The sequence below is a fragment of the Phacochoerus africanus genome, chromosome 9 (assembly GCF_016906955.1).
Source record: "Phacochoerus africanus isolate WHEZ1 chromosome 9, ROS_Pafr_v1, whole genome shotgun sequence".
NCBI lineage: Eukaryota > Metazoa > Chordata > Mammalia > Artiodactyla > Suidae > Phacochoerus > Phacochoerus africanus.
Genome location: NC_062552.1, coordinates 95999865 through 96020792, shown reverse-complemented (window position 1 = coordinate 96020792; position 20928 = coordinate 95999865). Strand labels below are relative to the sequence as shown.

Here is a 20928-nt window from a genome sequence, read left to right as displayed (position 1 = left end):
GGCTGCTAGTGGAAGAGACTGGGCAGCAGGCTCTTTCCCCAGAGGTAAGTGCGCTGAGGACTGTGCTTCTCACCCAGGGACCAGAGAGGTCCAGGTTTGGGGATCGTAAGAGGGTTCCCCAGCTCGGATGAGGAGGATACAGGCACCTCTCATCTTCCAGGAGAGGGGTCACAGACATTTCTTCCACCTGCCCCTACTTTGTCCCACACCCCCCTGGTATATCCAGGAAGGAGAGATAAAACTCAACCCTTGTCACTCCCATAGGTGTGGGGGCAGATAGCAGTAACCATCTGGGCATGGGGACTGCACCTTCTTCTGAATGAGAAACTGAGGCCTCAGGGACTGAGCAGGGAATGAGACGGGCTGAACGTGGATTGGTCCCCAGAACAGAATGCATGTGGGCGTGCCCAACGGGGGGCAGAGCAGGGATATAAACCCTGTCCTCCCAGAAGCAGCCAAGAGGTGAGGGAGGGGTGTGGGGGCACCCAGGAAGGCAGCAGCAGCCAAGGAGTTCAGGAGAGGCAGGGAAAGACCAACAGATGCGGTTCTGTGCTCTCTCCTCTTTGGGGCCAAAGCCAGAGAAAGCACAGCCAGTTGCATAATCCTTCTATTTGCTCAGATTTACATTTTGGCCTGAAGCTCCCTGCCCCGGGGAGGTGCCTGAGGAAGGCACCCAGCAAGGACCAGCAGTCAGCAGGTGAGCAAGGGGTGTACTGGGTCCTCGGCCTTCCCTCCACCGCGACCACAGAGGAGAATGGAGGCCCTCAACGAGTCCGCTCCCATCAACTTCACCCTCCCGCACAACTTCGGCAAACGGCCCACAGACCTGGCTCTGAGCGTCATCCTGGTGTTCATGCTGCTCATCATCATGCTCTCCCTGGGCTGCACCATGGAGTTCAGCAGGATCAGGGCGCACTTCCGGAAGCCTAAGGGACTGGCCATCGCCCTGGTGGCGCAGTACGGCATCATGCCCCTCACTGCCTTTGCACTGGGCAAGCTCTTCCGACTGAACAATGTCGAGGCGCTGGCCATCCTGATCTGTGGCTGCTCACCTGGGGGGAACCTCTCCAACATCTTCGCTCTGGCCATGAAGGGGGACATGAACCTCAGGTAGGACTGGGGGTGAGAAGGGAACAACCTAGGGACAGCAGCTGCATGGGAGATGATAATCAGGCCAAGAGCTGGGCTAAAACCAGGAACGGGAGTGAGTCGGGGCTGGGCAGGTGCTAGGGCAGGGGGTGACGGGCATCTGTGGTCAAGAGCTTATGCAGGGCTGAGGGCAGCAACTGGGGTACATCTTAGTTGAAGTGCCAAGCCAAAGGCACCCCGCGGGTCCAGGGTCATCCTGGAGAGCCCCCTACTCCCAGATTTGTCTCACATGGGGCTCAAGGATTATCTCGAAGGCGTGTTATACTGATTTAAACCAAAGGGACCTCTGGAGAATGTTCTCCTGCCATGGTGGGCAAGTCAAGGCCAGAGATGTGAAAGAGAGTGTAGACTGCTTCCAGAGCTTGATCAGGACGGCTTAGAACCAACGGACACCTTCAGTTCCTGCAGGGCAGGCAGGAATTTCCAAAGATCTTCCAACTATCCAGGCACATGGGCTGTCTTCTCTTAACTCCCCCCATTTGCCCATCAGATGCAGGAACACTTCCATGCAAAGACACAGCCAGGTTGATCCCAGAGTTTCCCAGCGCCAGGTCAGGGTCCCAGGTCATGATGGGCCTCACTTCAGCTGAAGTGGAGGAGGGAAACAGCAGCAGCCCGGCAATCAGATCATTACAGCAGAAATCAGCAAGTTCTCACTCCTGCAGGGGACAATTGATTGACCTTCCAAACAGGTGGGGCTCTGGTCTGGAATGCCTCCCGAGGAGGAGCCATTTCAGACCTGCTCCAACTGCCACAGCAGCTATGCTGGCTGAAGGAAACTCACAAGCATAAAAGCCCCTGCTTTTATCTAAGCCTCTGTCTCAAGCCAGTCTCTTCTGGTCCAGTCCTCTGTGGAGATGCTATTCCATGTCCAGTTGGGCAGTGAACCCACACATTCTCTGCCAGGACTCTGTCCCTGGCTGAACTTCACTAAGGAACCCATCCAAGTAAAGAATCACCTCTCCTGGGGATGCTAAGTGAGGCTGGGGCTGATATTTAAATGAAAAAAATTGATAGTGATCATTGGGAGATTACCTGGACCTGCCATTAGAGAAGCTCTAGACTCTGAACTTCACATAGATTCAATCCTCACTGAGGTGTTCAATGGGGAGAGAGGTAGAGACAGAGCTTGGCTTGTACCATCTCCCCTGGGAACATATCCAGTGTTCTCCACCTCACTATAAGGAAGTTCTTCCCTGTATCTAACCCAAGTCCTTCGTGCTGCAAAGCAAGCCTTTGGCCTTGACCTGGCCTGCAGACAAGGCCCATCATAGTCTCTGCTTCCTGGACAGAGAAACCTGGACTATATCTTAATTCTGATGTAGGTTGCAGGTCAAGGTAGGGGTACTCAGGGCTTTGTGGCTCTGAGGTCTCTCCAAGAAATACCTGCATTCCTGAGGCTCCAGGCCTCTACCAGCAGAGCCTCCAGTGACTCAGGAATGTGACCTTCCTGCTTTTCTGCTCAGCCTCCTGGTCTGGGCACCTGGGAACTGTCCCTTCCACCTAGAGCCCTCAAGAGATAGTGCTCTGCTAGGACGGGCACCTTCTGCCATCAAGCTCCTTCCCACAGACCAACCTCTGTGCACATTAAATCAGGCCTCAGACTCCACTGGCAGAGAGGGACTCTCATCCTCCGCCATCACATGCTGCCAGACTTCAAATTCCAAACGGAGTTTTTCATCTGGGCCAACACGTTACACATAGTATAATAATGATGATGCTGATAGTACATGACAGCCAGGCACTGGGCCAGTCACTTTACCTGAGATCCTCATACAGCTTCCCTGAGATCCTCATACAGCTTCCTGTGATGAGGTACTATTAAGAGCCCATTCTAGAGATAAGGAAACTGAGCCTACGAGGGGTTAATACATTGGTCCAAGGTCTGGGGGCTCCAAGCCTGTGCTATTACTCAAATATCTTCAGGGTCAGGTGTAAACATAGACGAACTAAGTGGCTGGAGGCTGGCTGCTAGCCTGGGAGGCATGGCCCCCGACACAGGGAGATGCCATCATTTCCACCATGGGTGTTAGGGGAGCAGGGGACTCACTGGCTGCACAGCCTCCTGCTTTTCAGGAGGAGAAACAATCTCCCTCTTTAGGTGAAATCTTCAAATTTGTAAATATTGGCACCTCAACGTTTTTAAACACTGTGCAAGCCAAACAGTACATGTCAGAGGACCAGATGTCGCAGAGAGGCTCCCAGTTTGAGACCTGCCTTTAAGCACAACACTACACTATTTCCCACCTAGGGAAGAAAGGAATGTCAAGGCACCTATTCCACTTGACACATGAGGAAGCTGAAGTCCAGAGACTTGCCAGAGGCTTCCCCAAATTTGTGGGAAAGCTGTGTCTGGAGCCAGTCTCTCTTCCCCGTCATTCTGTCTCACAGCTGGAGTGAGTCTGGGGGAGCCCCCCCTCGCAGGGGGGCAGGCACATTCCAGGAGGCTGGGCAGCCAGGCACAGCAGACCCTTTCTCAAGGATGCCGTTACACACATACGTGACAAATAGGCAAGAGAACGTGTCCTCATCGGGGACAGAGGAGAGAGAGCAGGAGGGAACCCAGCTGCTTTGACAACCACTTCACTGCTTCTCAAGTTCACCTGTTCCTCTTCACCCCACTCAACCCACAGCAGAGACCAGAGCTACCTTGACACAGGAAGACTAAGCAGGATGAGACAGAAGCCGCTCAGGTTCCCAGAAGTTTCCTGCTTCACCACAGACTCTGACAGGTCCCCTCCCGGCTCCATCAGCCTCTGCGCCCAATGGCTCTATTGACAGAACCTCAAAACCTGTCTCTCAAACAGGGCATCCAGAAGCCCTGAAGCAGGCTGGCTGTAGGTAGTGCTCTGAGAACTTAAGCAGAAAGGATAAATAAAAAGCCAAACATGGAGCTCCTGTTGTGGCTCGGCAGGTTAAAAAGCCGACAGAGTGTCCCCGAGGATGTGGGTTCCATCTCTGGCTTCATTTAGTAGGTTAAGGATCTGGCGTTGCTGTGAGCTGTGGCATAGGTTGCAAGTGTGGCTCAGATCTGGCATGGCTGTGGCTGTGGCATAGACCAGCAGCCGCAGCTATGATTCAACCCCTAGTCTGTAAACGTCCATGTGCCGCAGGTGTGGCCATTTAAAATAAAAAAAAAAAATGCGCTCCTTTCCTCCTGGCCCCTGGCCCCTGGCCCCCTGTGAGGCACCCAGGACCACAATGTTACTAGGGAACAGGTTCCCATCTGGGAGCTAGAGTCTGGAACAGTCTCCTCCCATCCCTGTCCTTCAGGATAACTGAGGACCATGACAGTCACAGATACCAGCAAGTTACGACCAGGACCCAGCACTTGCCCAAGTGGACAAGGTATCAGGAGGTCTGAGAGCATGGCTCCCACACACCCCAGGGCACAAGGCACACCAAGTCCCAGAGCAAATTCCAAAGTGCCCGACATGCCAAGCCAAAGTAAGCATGACTTCTCTGCTCAAGGACATCAAAACAAGCACAAAAGAGATGTGTGGCTTTTCTCCTAAGAAGAAATCAATAACGAGCCCTGTTGCCTGCTGCTTTTTCTTCTTTCCCTACATAAACACTTAGGGCTATAAATTTTCCTCTAAAAATTAATTTAGCTGCTCCCTAGTTTTTTGTTTTTTGGGTTTTTTTTTTTTTTTTTTGCTTTTTAAGGCTGCATCTGTGGCATATGGATGTGGAGGTTCCCAGGCCAGGGATCAAATCAGAGCTACAGCTGTTGGCCTACACTACAGCCATAGCAACGCAGGATCTGAGCTGCATCTGTGACCTATGCCACAGCTCACAGCAACGCCAGATCCTTAACTCATTGAGCGAAGGCAGGGATCAAACCCACAACCTCATGGTTCCTAGCCGAATTTGTTTCTGCTGTGCCATGATGGGAGCTCCTCCCTAGATTTTTTTTTTAATTTTTGATATAATTCATATACCAGAAAATTCACCCTTTTAAAGTGTATTTCAGTAGTTTACAATATATTCACAAAACTGTACAAGGGTATCACTATTATCTAATTCCAGAACATTTTAATCATCCCCAAAAGAAACCGTTTACCCATTAGCAATCACTCTCCATTACTCTCTCACTCCAGCCTCCAGAAACCACTAATCTACTTTCTGTCTCTATAGATTTCATGTGAATAGAATCATATAATATCTAACCTTTTCTGTTTCTTTAATTTACCATAATGTTCTCAAGGTTCATCCATGTGATAGTATATAGCAGTATTTTATTGCTTTTTATGGCTGAAAAATATTCAATTATATGAATACATTACATTTTGCTTATCCACATCAGCTGCTATTTTGTTTTCCACTTTTTATCTTAAATAATGCTGCTATGAACACTTGTACACAAGTATTTGTATAAATACATGCTTTCATTTCTCATGAGTACATACGTAAGAGTAGAATTTCTGGGACCTATGATAACAGTTTAACTTTTTTTTAGAACTGCCAAACTTTTCCAGAGTGGCTGCACCATTTTACATGCCCCTCAATAATTGAGGATTCCAGTTTCTCCACATCCTCAGTAAGACTTATCCATCATTTGTATTGTAGTTTTACTAGCATATTTGAAGAATGCTAAGTAGTTAGTGGGTGAACTGCAGCACAAGCTCACCCACTAACTGCCTGGCATTCTTTGTTTCTAGTCCCTAGAGAGTGCCCTCCTTTTTTTTTAAGGATGTTCTTAAGTGTTTTAGGTGTCCTTAGAGGGTAAGTTTCCCCATTATGCAGTCCACAATACCCTTCGAGGGCCTCTCCGTACCTATGGCAGCTTCTTATTCCTTGTGATACCTCGTCCTATTACTGTTTTTTTGTTTGGTTTTTTTTTTTTTGTCTTTTTTCCATTTCTTAGGCTGCTCTTACAGCATATGAAGGTTCCCAGGCTAGGGGTCAAATTGGAGCTGTAGCCACCGTCCTACACCAGAGCCACAGCAACTCGGGATCCGAGCCACGTCTGCAACCTACACCACAGCTCAAGGCAACGCCGGATCCTTAACCCACTGAGCAAGGGCAGGGATTGAACCCGCAACCTCATGGTTCCTAGTCAGATTGGTTAACCACTGTACCACGATGGAAACTCCCTATTAGTGTTCTTTTTTTTTCTTTTTTTTTTTTTTTGCTATTTCTTTGGGCTGTTCCCGCAGCATATGGAGATTCCCAGCCTACATCAGAGCCACAGCAATGCGGGATCTGAGCCACGTCTGCAACCTACACCACAGCTCACGGCAACACCAGATCGTTAACCCACTGAACAAGGGCAGGGACCGAACCCGCAACCTCATGGTTCCAGTCGGATTCATTAACCACTGCGCCACGACGGGAACTCCCCTATTACTGTTCTTGATGGCTCTCCCCCAGACCCTCTGGACTAGCATGTAGTTGACGTTCATTTCTGTCCTATTTGACCTCCATGGAAACAATGAAAAAGTACTGACAGTGAACAGAGCTGTGGGGAGGAAGGACACACTCTGGGTGTGGTTTTCCTGGAGTCTTGTCAAGCCCTCACCCCCAACCTTCCCATTAGAATGGAAGCCAGAACATACATAACAAGTCATTCGATATATATATTGAATGTCTACAGATCCAAGAGTGTTCCCTATCAGCTTCTTCTCTCAGTTGGTCTTTCTAGATGGCCTCTCCCTATTCAGGGTCCTGGAGCAACATGTATGAAATTCCAAATGGAGATGGTAACAGGATAGTTAGGATACAAATTAAAGCTGGGAGGATGTACTAGTCATCAGGATCTAAGACTCATACTCAATTTATCTTAAATAATGTTAAGAATAAACAAGAAAGTAAAGAACATGAGAATATTGGTGTTGGGCACTAGAATATTATTGAACACAGGAACCAGGTCTGATGACCAAACTACCTTGTCACTTACTCAACAACGGGTAACTACTGCTGCCTTCTCTACTATTCCACCACTGTTGTTCTTCAATTATTCTGTTTGTACTGCTTTGCTGTTCTGGGTGTTTGTTTGTTTACAGTCCTCCTCATCACGGCCTCTTTTTTTTTTTTTTTACTGACTTTTCATTGTGTGTCTTTTGCCCTTTGCCTGATCATCCCTCCCATTACTACCCACTCAAAGACCAAGTGTTCTTTTTTTTTTTTTTTAGGGCCACACCCGCGGCATATGGATTTCCCAGGCTAGGGGTCAAATCCGAGCTGTAGCCACCAGCCTAAGCCAGAGCCACAGCAACTCAGGGTCCCAGCCATGTCTGCAACCTACACCACAGCTCACAGCAATGCCAGATCCTTAACCCACTGAACGAGGCCAGGGATCGAACCCGCATCCTTATGGATGCTAGTCAGGTTCCTTAACCACTGAGCCACGACCAGAACTCCCCAAGTGTTCTATTACTATCTATACATTCAAACTCCCCAAGAGAGACTACACCCTTGATGTAGTTAATCCTTGTTATCTTATAGCCACTCTGCACTGTCATCCCCTAAGCTCTAAGGCAGGCACTTGGCAACTGCAGGTCAGGTGTTAGTCTATGATCCAACGGGCTATAGTTAGAGTGATGGGATCACACAGCTTTCTTCAAAATGGGCTGTGCACATGGCAAGAATAGAGAGCAAAAAGAGTACTATTACAGAGGAGAGCAGACTGGCTCCTTCCACAGTGAAGCACGCAGGGGCTGAAGCAGTTGGACTGGCCTGGGTTCAAATCCTGCCTCAGCCTTCCTACCTGTGTGATCCTGGACAAGTCTCAACTCTTCGAGTCCCCAGCTTCCTCATCAGCAAAAAGAAGATAGTATGCTTACCTCCTAAGCCTGGGAGGAAGTACAGCAATGTGTATAAGGTTCTCAGCACAACGCCTGGCACACAGCAGGCACTCCACAACATTGTCTGTACAGGGACACCTTGGAGATATTGCAGGTTCAGTTCCAGACCACTGCAATAAAGGAGAATATCCTACAAAGCGAGTCACATGAATCTTTCAGTTTCCCAGTGTATACAAAAGTTACATTTAGGAACTTCCCTGATGGCTCAGCAGGTTAAGGATCTGGCATTGTCACGGCTGTGGCTCAGATCATTGCTGTGGCAAAGGTTTGATCCCCGGCCCCAGATCTTCTGCATGTCATGAGCATGGTAGGGGGAAAAAAAGTTATGTTTAAAACTATATTATAGCCTCAGAAGTGTGCAATAGCATTGTGTCTAAAAAACAAGTTATATACTTTAAGAATACTTTATTGCTCACCATCTGAGTCTTCACCAAGTTTTTGCCCGTTTTGCCTTGATGGTGATAGCTCCCGACTGATTAAGGTGATGGTTGCTGAAGGTTGGGGTAAATGTGGCAATTTTAAAAAAATAGGACAATAGGGAGTTCCCGTTGTGGCTCAGTGGTTAGTGAACCCGACTAGGATCCACGAGGATGCCGGTTCGATCCCTGGCCTCTCTCAGTGGGTTAAGGATCCGGCACTGCCATGAGCTGTGGTGTAGGCCAAAGGCTGCAGTTCCGATTCGACCACTAGCCTAGGAACCTCCATATGCCATGGGTGCGGCCCTAAAAGACAAAAAAAGGCCAAAATAAATAAATTTGAAAAATAAAAATAAAAAAATAGGACAATAAAGTTTGATTGACTCTTCCTTTCAGGAATGATTTTGCTGTTTGATAGCGTTTTACTCACAGTAGAACTTCTTTCAAAGTTGGAGTCAGCCCTCTCAAACCCTGCTACTGCCTTATCAGCTAAGTTCATGTAATATTTTTAAATGCTTTGCTGTCATTTCAACAATCTTCTCAGCATCTTCACCAGGAGTAGATTCCATCAAAAGAAACCACTTTCTTTGCTCGTCCTTAAGAAGCAGCTCCTCGTCCATTCAAGTTTTATCATGAGATTGCAGCCCCTCAGTCACAGCTTCAGGCTTCACTTCTAGTTCTCTTGCTCTTTTTCCACCACATCTGCAGTTACTTCCTCCACTTAAGACTTGAACTGCTCAAAGTCATCCATGAGCACTGGAATCAACTATTTTCAAACTCCTGTTAATGTTGATATTTTGACCTCTTTCTGAATCATGAATGTTCTTAAAGGCATCTAGAATAGTGAATCCTTTCCAGGTTTTCAATGGACTCTGCTCAGATCCATCAGAGGAATCACTATCTATGGCAGCTATAGCCTTACAAAGAGTATTTCTTAAATAATAAGACTTGAAAGTCAAAATCACTTCTTGATTCATGGGCTGCAAAATGGATGTTGTGTTGGCAGGCATGATACATGAATCTCTTTGTAGATCTCCACTGGAGGTCTTGAGTGACCAGGTGCATTGTCAACAGGCAGTAACATTTTGAAAAGCATCTTTTTTCCTGAGCAGTAGGTCTCAACAGTGAACTTAAAAGTGTTCAGTAAACCATATTTTAAACAAATGTGCCATCACCCAGGCTTTGTTGCTCCATTTATATAGCACAGAGTAGATACAGCATAATTCTTAGGGGCCCTAGGATTTTTGGAATAAGCATGGGCTTCAGCTTAAAGTCACCAGCTGCGTTAGCCCCTAAGGAGAGAGTCAGCCTGTCCTTTGAAGATTTGAAGCCAAGCACTGACTTTTCTCTAGCTACGAAAGGCCTGGATGGCATCTTCTTCCAATCTTCTTTATCCACATTGAGAATCTGTTGTTTAGTGTGGCCACCTTCACTGATGATCTTAGCTAGGTCTTCTGGATAACTTGCTGCTTCTACATCAGCACTTGCTGCTTCACTTTGCACTCTCGTGATACAGAGATAACTTCTTTCCTTAAGCCTCATGAATCAACCTCTGCTAGCTTCAAACTTTTCTTCTGCAGCTTCCTCATCTCTCTCAGTCTTCACAGAATTCAAGAGTTAGGGCCTTGGTCTGGATTAGGCTTTGGCTTAAGGGAGTGTCATGTCTGGTTTGATCTTTCCAGACCATTGAAATTTTCTCCACATCAGCATTAAGGCTGCTTTGCTTTCTTATCATACTTGTGTTCACTAGAGTAGCACTTTTAATGTCCTTCAAGAACTTCTCCTTTGCATTTATGACTTGGCTAACTGGTGCAAGAGTCCTAGCTTTCAGCCTGTCTGGGCTTTCCACATGCTTCCCTCACTGAGATTAATCATTTTTAGCTTTGTTTGCCACACCCGCAGCATATGGAAGTTTCTGGGCCAGGGATCAAACCCACATCACAGCAGCACCTGAACCACTACAGTGACAATGCCAGATTCTTCACCCACTGAGCCACAGGAGGACTCCAATCATTTCTAGATTTTGACTTGAAGTAAGAGACATGCAATTCTTCCTTTCACTTGAACACTTACAGGCCATTGTGGGTTAGTAATTGGCCTACTTTCAATATTATTGTGTCTCAGGAGTAGGGAGGCCCAAGGAGAAAGAGAAGGGGGAACAGTCAGTGAGTGGAATAGTCAGAACACACACATTTATCCTTTATGTTCACTGCCTTAACACAGATGAGATTCACAGTGCCCCAAAACAATTACAACAGTAATATCAAAAAATCACTCTAATAGTGTAAGAGCCTGAAATATGGTGAGCCTCACCAAAATGTGAGAGACATGAAGTAAGCAAATACATTTGGAGAAATAGCACCTACAGACTTGCTTGATGCATAGCTGCTAAAACTTCACTTTGTTAAAAAGCAAACAAAGGAGTTCCCGTCGTGGCGCAGTGGTTAACGAATCCGACTAGGAACCATGAGGTTGCGGGTTCGGTCCCTGCCCTTGCTCAGTGGGTTAACGATCCAGCGTTGCCGTGAGCTGTGGTGTAGGTTGCAGACGCGGCTCGGATCCCACGTTGTTGTGGCTCTGGTTTAGGCCAGTGGCTACAGCTCCGATTCGACCCCTAGCCTGGGAACCTCCATATGCCTCGGGAGCGGCCCAAAGAAATAGCAAAAAGACAAAAAACAAACAAACGAAACACCATCTGCAAAGCGTAATCAAACGAGGTGTGCCTGTACTAATGAGCTCTCTCTCTACACTCTTCCTGTCTCCTGCCCAGCATCATGATGACCACCTGCTCCACCTTCCTTGCTCTGGGCATGATGCCCCTCCTCCTATACCTTTACTCCAGGGGTATCTATGATGGGACCCTGAAGGACAAGGTGCCCTATGACAGCATTGTGATATCACTGATCCTGATTCTCATTCCCTGCACCATAGGCATCATCCTCAACACTAAACGGCCACAATATGTGCGCTATGTCACCAAGGTAAGAACCTGGGGGCCTGGGCAGGGAGCAAAAACATGGCCATGAATGGTATAAGGCAAGTCATTTGGGTTTTTTCTGTGTCAGTTTTCCTTCCTTGTTTTAAAAAAAAAAAAAAAAAAGTCTGCTATTCGTGGGTTTGTAATGTACATGAGAGTAGCTTTGAAGCATTAGGAGGAAAAAAAGTAAAACACTGCACACAACTATAATGTATAATCATTTTAATACTAAAATTAAACTTTTATCATTTAACTACTAGATGTTAAGTTTTATGCTACACTCTCTGTGGATTCACTATCCTCAAAGAGTTTATTTGCAGAACATCAAATAACACAGGAGAAACAAGCTCCAACACAGTGTACAATCAAGTATTGGCAGAACCCAACTGGGTGAGGTTAGTGGGGGCAAGGTGGTCAAGCGAGCCTTCCTTGGGGGATGGGAGGAGGGGCTGGACTTGAGCCGGATTATGAAAAAAAAGGTAGATTTGGGTAAGCCTAGGGAGATGCCTGAACAGAGGGGTTCACAGGCAGACCAAGGGCAAACTCGACTGACTGGATGTGACACTGGAAGGGACAAGCCCAGGGGAAGAGGCAGTAGGCACACTTGGAAGTATTTCATAAGTGGGGTGGGAGGAGGGTGGAGTGAGCTGGCCCAGAGGACATGGGGGAGTGCTGGGAGGGCATAATGCCACTGCCTTGTCTTTGGAAAAAAATCACATTCCCAGAGTGAACCCCCTGCCAATTCTTGTGACCTTAGAGCCCAGTCCCCATCAGTCTCCCCTCTGGCCCCTGGGGTCTAAGGCTCCACCCTGGTGCTCAGAAAAAACTCTGCCTCCTAACCTCCTGAGAGCCTGTTTTCGTCCTCGTCCCTGGAGCCATGCCTTTGAGGCAGGCTATAGAGCCTGCTATGTGGAAGCCCAAGGCTTTGGGCCTGGGACAAAGCAGCTGCTGCAAGTCAGGTTTCCAAGGTCTTTTGATTTTCGCGCTACTGTTGTCAAGGGTAGTTTCGGCTCTTGCCCTGGCATAGTCCTAATATCATGATCACAAAAAACCGGGAGTTCCCGTCGTGGCGCAGTGGTTAACGAATCCGACTAGGAACCATGAGGTTGCGGGTTCGGTCCCTGCCCTTGCTCAGTGGGTTAACGATTCGGCGTTGCCGTGAGCTGTGGTGTAGGTTGCAGACGCGGCTCAGATCCCGAGTTGCTGTGGCTCTGGTGTAGGCCAGTGGCTACAGCTCTGATTTGACCCCTAGCCTGGGAACCTCCATATGCCACGGGAGCGGCCCAAGAAATAGAAAAGAAAAAACAAAAAAAACACGGAAGCGTGTTTGGGTCCACCATTTCACTTACGCAAGATACTTTGTAGTGTATAGGCATAAAGGAAAAAAACACAAAACATAAAAATGTGAAGTGACCCATGATATCACTAATATAATTTTGCCCTCCTCCACTGTATAGGTGAAACCAAAGACTAGAACTCCAAGTGTAATTGATGTGAGAACATGTCTTCTTACCTCAGAATAAACTTTTAACTAAAGCGTTCTTCTGAGAAAGAAAATACCATATGATATCACTTATATGTGGAATCTGAAAATCAAGGTCCTGCTGTCTAGCACAGGGGACTATATTCAGTATCTTGTGATGATCCATATGGAAAAGGATATTTTTAAAGGATGTATATATAACTGAATCACTTTGCTGTACAGCAGAAATTAGCACATTGTAAATCAACTATACTTCAATTTTTACTAAATGTTCTGAGGATGCAAAAACCACCTCAGATCACAAAGCTAGAAAGGCCTTCAGGATGTAGTTGTCTCCTGCCTTATTCCTATTTTATAGATAGAATAACTGAGGCCCAGGGAATGTCTCCTGTTTCTATTGTGTTACACATCCACTGCTTAATTTCACAGCAAAAAAAAAGTCGAATGGCCCCAGAGGACATAAAAAGGACTGAGATATACTTGAGCTAGAAAGACAGGGGCTAGTAACAATCACAGAAAATGTAATCTGCAAAATGCAGGTGTACCTTGGCCCCACTTTGCTGCTGGCCAAACCTCCAAGGTCAGATAAGCAGAAGGGCAACAGCTCCGCTTATCAAGAATTCCTAAACAGGTATGACTCCCGTAAGGATGCAGAGAAAAGGAAGTGGTCAAGATGGAAAGGCGGCCGTTTCCTTGTTTTTAGGTTTGAGGACTGTACTCATCCTTAATCTTCCTGCTCCAAAAAACAAAGTGACTTACAAGCTGGAAAACAAGCAAATTGTCCCAGCACATAACTCTACTAGACACTTTCAAAATTATCCAACTTCTGACAACTGGCTTTGGCAGAAGACACCTGCTCAACCAGTTGCATTCCCTAGTGGGAGGTGACATTTAGACATGCAAAGGGACAATTTCAGGGATGCTCCATTTGTTAAGGCAATTCAAGTAATACTTTAACTTACCCGGGCAGGGGATTATTCAAGCCTACATGGTTAGGTTGGTGAACCTGCCTATGCATGACACGGTCCAGAAGCCACTCTTACCATAAGCCAACCTGACTCTGATAAGGATCCCATCCTGACACTGACAACCACTCTACCCAAGCTTTTCCCATACCTACTGCTACTGATGAACTAACCTGACTCTCCTTTGTCTTGGCTTCTGCCAACTTGTGGCTTCCACTGCTCCCAGGCCTGTGTGTCAAAACTTTGTAGCACTGGCTTCTACTCCTGCTTCTCTCTCTCTAACTGCAAACTTTCTAAACAAGAGGATCTCACTAGTTGGGTCATTCACCAACCTGTGTAGGCCAGCTATGTCGTAAGTTAGACCAGGTTATCTCCTGGGTCACTGGCAAGCTGAACTGGTTACCCACGAATTGACACTCACCATAGCTTCAGTCAGCGGTGACAAGGCAGTGCAGGTGGTAGAAACCATGGGGAGCTATGGAGAAGCAACCAGTGAAGGCCTCTTTTCTGAATAGGTGGTTGGGGACACACGATTTCCAGAAATGGCAGGACTGAGAGTGATGGGGATTTGGGAGATGTTAAATCCCTCTCCTTCCCCTTTGAGTAATAAAAACAGCTATAATTTAGTCGGTGATTCTTATACACCAGATCCTGTGCTCTCACCCTCACTCAAGAGGTTGAGTGAGTCCCCAGAGTTTTACGTCTTGAGACCAGATAAGCCAGCTTCCATACCTGGGTCACACCAGTGCTCACAACCACTCTGGCCCCAAAAGCTGAGCCTCAAGAGTGAAGGGCTGAGTAATGCCCACACAGAGAAATAGGGCTTCTGGATTCATGGACAACACTGCAGCTCAGTACCCCCTATTATCCATTAGACTCTCGAGGGAGGCAAAAACTTGGTCACTAGGTAGAGGACAAACACAAAGGCAGCCATCCAAAAGGGGACGTCAACTCAAAATGTAAGGGCAAACTAAGCAGAACATCAGGTGAAGCACGTGGTTATTGATGACCACTATCAGGACAGGTGATGTTTCATATGACTATTATCAGTTGCAACAGGACTTATCGACATTGAAATGTAGAACTGTGCAGCTAAATTTAGAGCAATCAATAGAAATGTTAAAATGTTACCAGGACATACTGTGAATATAATTAATGCCACTGAATTACAGACAGAAAAGGTTAAAATGCCAACTTTTATGTTATATATACAATTTTTAAAAAATGGTACTAGGAAATGTAAAATGCCACAGGCGTGATTGAACTGGAAATGGGACCAAAGTATGTAACTATTACAAAACATGGTAAGTTTGAGAAAAGTTTATATATGAATTTTATCAGTTTAGTCTCATCCTCTAAAATGTACAGACATGTAAACACTCTGGTTTTTTTGTTTTTGTATTTTGACTTGACTTTTTAGGGCCACACCCTAGGCATATGGAGGTTACCGGGCTAGGGGTCAAATTGGAGCTGTAGCCGCTGGCCTATGCCAGAGCCACAGCAACACAGGACCCAAGCTACGTCTGTGACCTACACCATAGCTCACGGCAACGCCAGATCCTTAACACACTGAGAGAGGGCAGTGATCAAACCTGTGTCTTCATGGACCCTAGTCAGATTCATTTCCACTGAGCCACAACGGGAACTCCTGCAAACACACTTTTAAAGTTTACATCCTTGTTATATGCTGACAATTTTTAACATTCTAATTTCACAATAAATCTGCCTATTGAAAATGTTAAACCGTAAGATCCAACTATAAAATAATGTTTTAAAATAAAACAAATGAAAACATACCCTTGTTCCCAATGATAGCTGTTTTCACAGCACTTACCTGGGGCAGAGTGTACCTGCATTATTTCTAATGATGCTGTTTATTACCCAAACTTGGGGGAACTTATTACCCAATTTGCAGGTCACTGAAGAAAGTAAGCACATCTCTTCAGTTTATACATCATCTAGGACCTAAAAGCTTATCCCTTTTTTTTTTTTTTTGCTTTTTAGGGCCGCACTCGCAGCAAATGGGAGGTACCCAGGCTATGGGTGGGATCTGAGCTGTTATGCCACAGCCACACCAGATCCGAGCCGTATCTGCGATCTACACCATAGCTCACACAGTGCCAGATCCTTAACCCACTGATGGAGGCCAGGGGTTGAACATGTGTCAGATTCGTTAACCCCAGAGCCACGACAGGAACTCTTTTTTTTTCCCACCTTACCTACACTAACAAAGCTTTGATTCTAGTAACTCTTGGCAATCTCTAGAAATCAAATTCATCCTAAAACGAAGTTCCTACCCACAACAGAAGTATTTAAGACAAAACTCCGCTATCTGGAGATGGCGATCAGGCGATCAGAAGCTGCGCATGGCTGTCTTCAGTAATGGGTTAATGAGATCTATGCCCTCCAGTAAGATTTTCAGATAGAGAAAAATCTAAAAAGTTGCAAGATAAAAGGTCTTTCATGTCTTTCCACTTCAAGTAAGTTTAAGTTTTCCACCTCCAGTACCCACCAGTGCCTCCACAGCCCTCTGCTCTTCCCTATCCCCACCACCACCACCCTTCTAATTGCCTCCTTGTCCTTGTTTGCAGGGAGGAACGATCCTCTTGATTTTGTGCGCTATTGCTGTCACAGTGCTCTCTGTCCTCAACGTGGGCAAGAGCATCTTGTTCGTCATGACGCCACACTTGGTGGCCACCTCCTCCCTTATGCCTTTGACCGGCTTCCTGCTAGGCTACCTTCTCTCTGCTCTTTTCCGCCTCAATGCTCGGTAAGTACGGATTTTTCAGACACACAGTTCCACAGGCCTCAGGCTCCTCCTACTCTCTCAGGAAAAGGATTAAGATGTGTGATCTGCGGAAAGCATTTTGCAAGCATTATGTCCAAATGCACCAACTGAACAAAAGAACTTTTGAACAAAAGAATTTTGGACTGAGAAAAATATCAAGGAGGAAAGGTACTGGATGAATCATAGCATGAACCTTAAGACCAAAGGCATCTAATCATCCAAAGCAACAGCTCATGGCAAAGAACGTCCTTCTGAGCCCAGCTTTCACTTTCTGCTCAACTCCCTGGTTGTGGCTCTGGGGCAGCTCCATCTCCATGTTTTCATGACAGGCACTGATCTTTTCCCACTTTCTCTCCTTTTCTGCCGAGATTTTAGTCTTGACATACAACCACTGGGTGGCAACTCTAAGAGGCACTCAGCTGAAGTAGTTGTGGACCTCTGCTGTCACCTAATCCAAAGCACAAACACAGCTATTTTTAGGTAACAAGTCAGCTTGAGAGCATGGTGTGGGGACATCACTCCATCTATACAGAGTAATACCACATTTCAAGACCGGTGTTGTCTCTTAGGCAGCACTGGCTCCACCCCTGACCCAACACAGTGAGTTAGAGACCCAGGGTTGCCACAGCTATGGCTCAGATTGGATCCCTGGCCTGGCAATTTCCATTTGCTGCAGGTTAAGGTTTAAAAAAACAAACAGGAGCATGTGTTCTAAAAACATAATAGAATCAAGTTTTTTTTAAGTGTTTTGGAGTTAAAGACGTCCAATCCAGAAACTTGACCACAGGACCAAGTTCCCATTTAGGTATCTTCTACTGTATGTTTAAACTGTAATTGTCCTATACGTGCGCCCAACATACGCCAATGAATACTGGCTCACACCTTCCTTTCATTCCTCCAGCCAGATGTTTCTCCAAAACATTTTGATAATTCCACAAGTGACAAATTAGATTTCCAAGCTACTCGAGTATTCCCCTTCATGAACACTCCCGGACATGAAAATTACTAATCACCATCTTCCACAACGCTGGACTAGTGTTTTAAAAGATGGGTCAACGTGACTTTTCCTGAAACCCTGTGCATTCCACATATGGTTCACTTCCATCTTCTTGTGTTCGGTTGTCATACCCTTTGACGCATAAGGGTTTTTTGCTTTGTTTTGACAAAGGTGCAGTCGCACTGTCTGCATGGAGACTGGATGCCAAAACGTTCAACTCTGCTCTACCATCCTCAACGTGACCTTCCCCCCTGAAGTCATTGGACCACTCTTCTTCTTTCCTCTCCTCTACATGCTTTTCCAGCTTGGAGAAGGGCTTCTCTTCATTGCCATCTTTCGGTGCTATGAGAAAACCAAGCTTTCCAAAGGTGAATACTGAAATCATTGTTCCCCTTTGAGTTCTGCTCCCATTTTGGACATAATCCTGCCAGCAAACATCTCTGGCAAGAACCTTTTGGATAAGGCTGTAATGCATAAAGTCACTAAGAACCAGGGTACACCCAAGTAGGAAGGGATTTCAAAGAGTCAAGGCTAACTATATCAACTGCATTCTATTTTGGTTGGGAGAAATCAACTCTAGAGTTTGCTGTATGGAACAGAGGTGATTTTGGCTTTAACTGGGGAGACCATGTAGGATTCATGATGAAGAAATAGGACAGAACTGTCTTGAACATTACATAGTTGTGAGACATGTATGAAAAGCCCCTAATCACAAGTCAGAAGTTCCCCTGCTCTTTCAAGAGCAGGTTCTCAAGCATGGAAAAGGTCAGAACCCTAACACCACTGGCACCCCTCTGAGGGAAAACGTGAAAGCAATGCAGCCCAGTAACCCAGAATTTAAAGAGGATTCCTCTGCTGGTTACACAGTAAACAGACCTGAAATATAAGCTTATTTCACCTACAACTTAATCACTACTGGACTATTAATATCTTAGCAGTGCTGATGGCTAAGATATTAATAGTCCAGTAGTGATCAGGGTATTCATTATCCTTTTTCATCTTGAATATAATCCAAACTCAGGAAAGCCCACAGTCCCTGCCCCAAAGTGAACTTTTTTTTTTTTTCCAAAACCAGGAAACTCATTTGGTAACATATTTCAGTTTTGTTTTGTCTTTTTAGGGCCGCATCCACAGCATGTGGAATGCCCAGGCTAGGGGTTCAATAAGAGCTGTTAGCCTCCGGCCCACGCCAGAGCCACATCAATGCTGGATCTGAGCAGAGTCTACGCCCCAAACCATAGGTCACAACACTGCTTAACCCACTGAGCAAGACCAGGGATGGAACCCACATCTTCATGAATGCTAGGCAGGTTTTTTAACCACTAGCCACAATAATAACTCCGTATTTCAGTATTTTCTAACTAAATATCAATATATGCACCTTAACCACTCAGTTTCTTCAACTGACTCTCATTCCCCATGAACTTGAGACCACCACAAAGGCCTCTTTTAGACCCTAGAGACTGATATGCACCCTAGAAAGGGTGCAACTTAACCCTGATGGAACTCGTAATCTTAGACTAGCAAATTAAGATTTACAATTAAAAGATGTAATCTTGGTGGTCACATAGCCAAAAAGAAACCAAAAAACAACCATACTTCAGAACCGTTTTTGTTGTTGTGGTTCAACACCACAAAAGCTGTGAAATAAGATCGTCTGGTACTTCTCTAGAACTCAAGAAACTTGTTGCCACTGAGGTCTCCATCATCTTACAAAAACATAGGTCCACACGTGCAGTTTTAGTCCCAGAAAGACCTGAACTGCCAAGAGACCATACTCTCTAATTAAAGGGTCCCTAAATGTACCTTGCTTAGATACCTTTGGTTCTCAAAAATTAATGTACCCTGGAAGACCCCTATGGCAAAACTAAGTGCAAACAACTTACTTCTTTGGAGCTAATGTATTGTCTGGGCCCAAGCAGTGGCGATCAGGATAAAAGAACATCAGAAGTATCTGTGCTTCTGACCCTTGTACCATTCTAGAGATGAGAACGGGAAAGGTGAACCCTATCTTCACAGTTCCTTGACACCTCCATGCAGGCAGGAAAAGGGATAAAACCAACATGATGATAAGGGCATGGAAACTCCTCTTCTAAGACTTTCCCCTTAAAGTGCTTTCCTCCTTGCCCCTCCGGCTCCCAGAATGTAACAGTCAAACTTTGCCTCTATTAACTCCCCAGCCATATAGTGTGCACTATGAAAATGGAGTGCAGTCAGTACTCTTCATTATAGACTTTTTGTTACTAGTATTACCATTAGGGATGTCGAAGGGAAAACAAATCTTTCCTGTTTAAGTTATAGGAGGTGGTAAAGAGATGGGAGAGGTATACGTAGCACACCCTAGGAGTAAACTGGTATCCTTTCACCTCCCAGACTGAATAAGCTTTTTAAACTACTCTTTTGTTCTAACCCTTGACTCTTGCCAACTTCACAGATAAAATGAAAACGATCTCCGCAGCTGATTCAACAGAAGAAACCATTCCCACAGCACTGGGAAATGGCACCCACAAAGGGGAGGAGTGCCCCCCAACACAGCCTAGTGTTGTCTAGCACCCTGGATTTTGATCAGAAGGCAATTCAGAAAACCAACACGGCAAACTATACAGAGAGCAGAAAGATGAAATACCACCAGTAGTATCTGTGTCTTTATCAGAATTATCAAGCCTTACGTGGAGAACAAAGTGGGAGTCGACCCCCAAAAGCCTCGCCTATCCCCAGCTTAGAACTTGATAGTTGTTTTAAAAATAAGACTTATTCAATGACACCCCTATGAGGGCAGGAACTAAAAACTGCCCTTTTGCCCCTGCATCTCTAGAACAGTGCCCCACAGGCATAAAACAAGCAATTTCTGAACTGGTCAATAAATGGGTTTTTACCCTAAAAACAACACCCAAATCCTATTCCAAGTTCTGTGATCCAAAGGGAAATAAATGCTCAGAGGACTGACTGTAGGAGTAGTAAGCTTCAGAGAGCCTTTCAACCTTAAAACTTCACATCCCATTCCTTTCCTTTCAACATCATTATTGGGATTAAAACTCCAGAGAACATACCAAGTAAGCAAAACCAATTAGCTAAGACAAATTCAAAGTTCCAGCCATAATGAAATGAAAACATTTTGGAGAATACTGTCCCAAGAGACAAAACTTTAAAAGCCTGAAAAGCAGCACAAACACCAACAGAACAGTTTCAATAATCTAATGATCCAACCAATTAATTAGATATGAAGTTTTCACATTATGCTCCTTCAAAATTCAGAATACTGTTAAGCTACTGCCAAAATCAATGGTCTCTACTTTAAGGAAAAATAAATAGTACTCTTAAATTTCAAAATATCCCACTAAAACATA

General features: G+C 45.6%; 1 protein-coding gene across 1 annotated transcript; it reads left to right on the top strand.

The window, feature by feature from the left end:
* Nucleotides 1-459: 459 nt before the first annotated feature.
* SLC10A1 (solute carrier family 10 member 1) lies at nucleotides 460-20132 on the top strand. Its single transcript, XM_047796585.1, has 5 exons — nucleotides 460-1110; nucleotides 11142-11352; nucleotides 16388-16566; nucleotides 17753-17949; nucleotides 20016-20132. The coding sequence occupies exons 1-5, from the start codon at nucleotides 755-757 to the stop codon at nucleotides 20129-20131; spliced, it is 1059 nt and encodes a 352-aa protein (XP_047652541.1). The 5' UTR covers nucleotides 460-754; the 3' UTR covers nucleotide 20132.
* The last annotated feature ends 796 nt before the right edge of the window (nucleotides 20133-20928 follow it).

Coding starts and splice junctions, on each gene's coding strand:
- SLC10A1 (XM_047796585.1), top strand. CDS start 755: ATGGAGGCCCTCAACGAGTCCGCTCCCATCAACTTCACCCTCCCGCAC. Junction 16,567..17,752: donor CTTTTCCGCCTCAATGCTCG/GTAAGTACGGAT, acceptor GTTTTGACAAAG/GTGCAGTCGCACTGTCTGCA. Junction 17,950..20,015: donor GAAAACCAAGCTTTCCAAAG/GTGAATACTGAA, acceptor CCAACTTCACAG/ATAAAATGAAAACGATCTCC.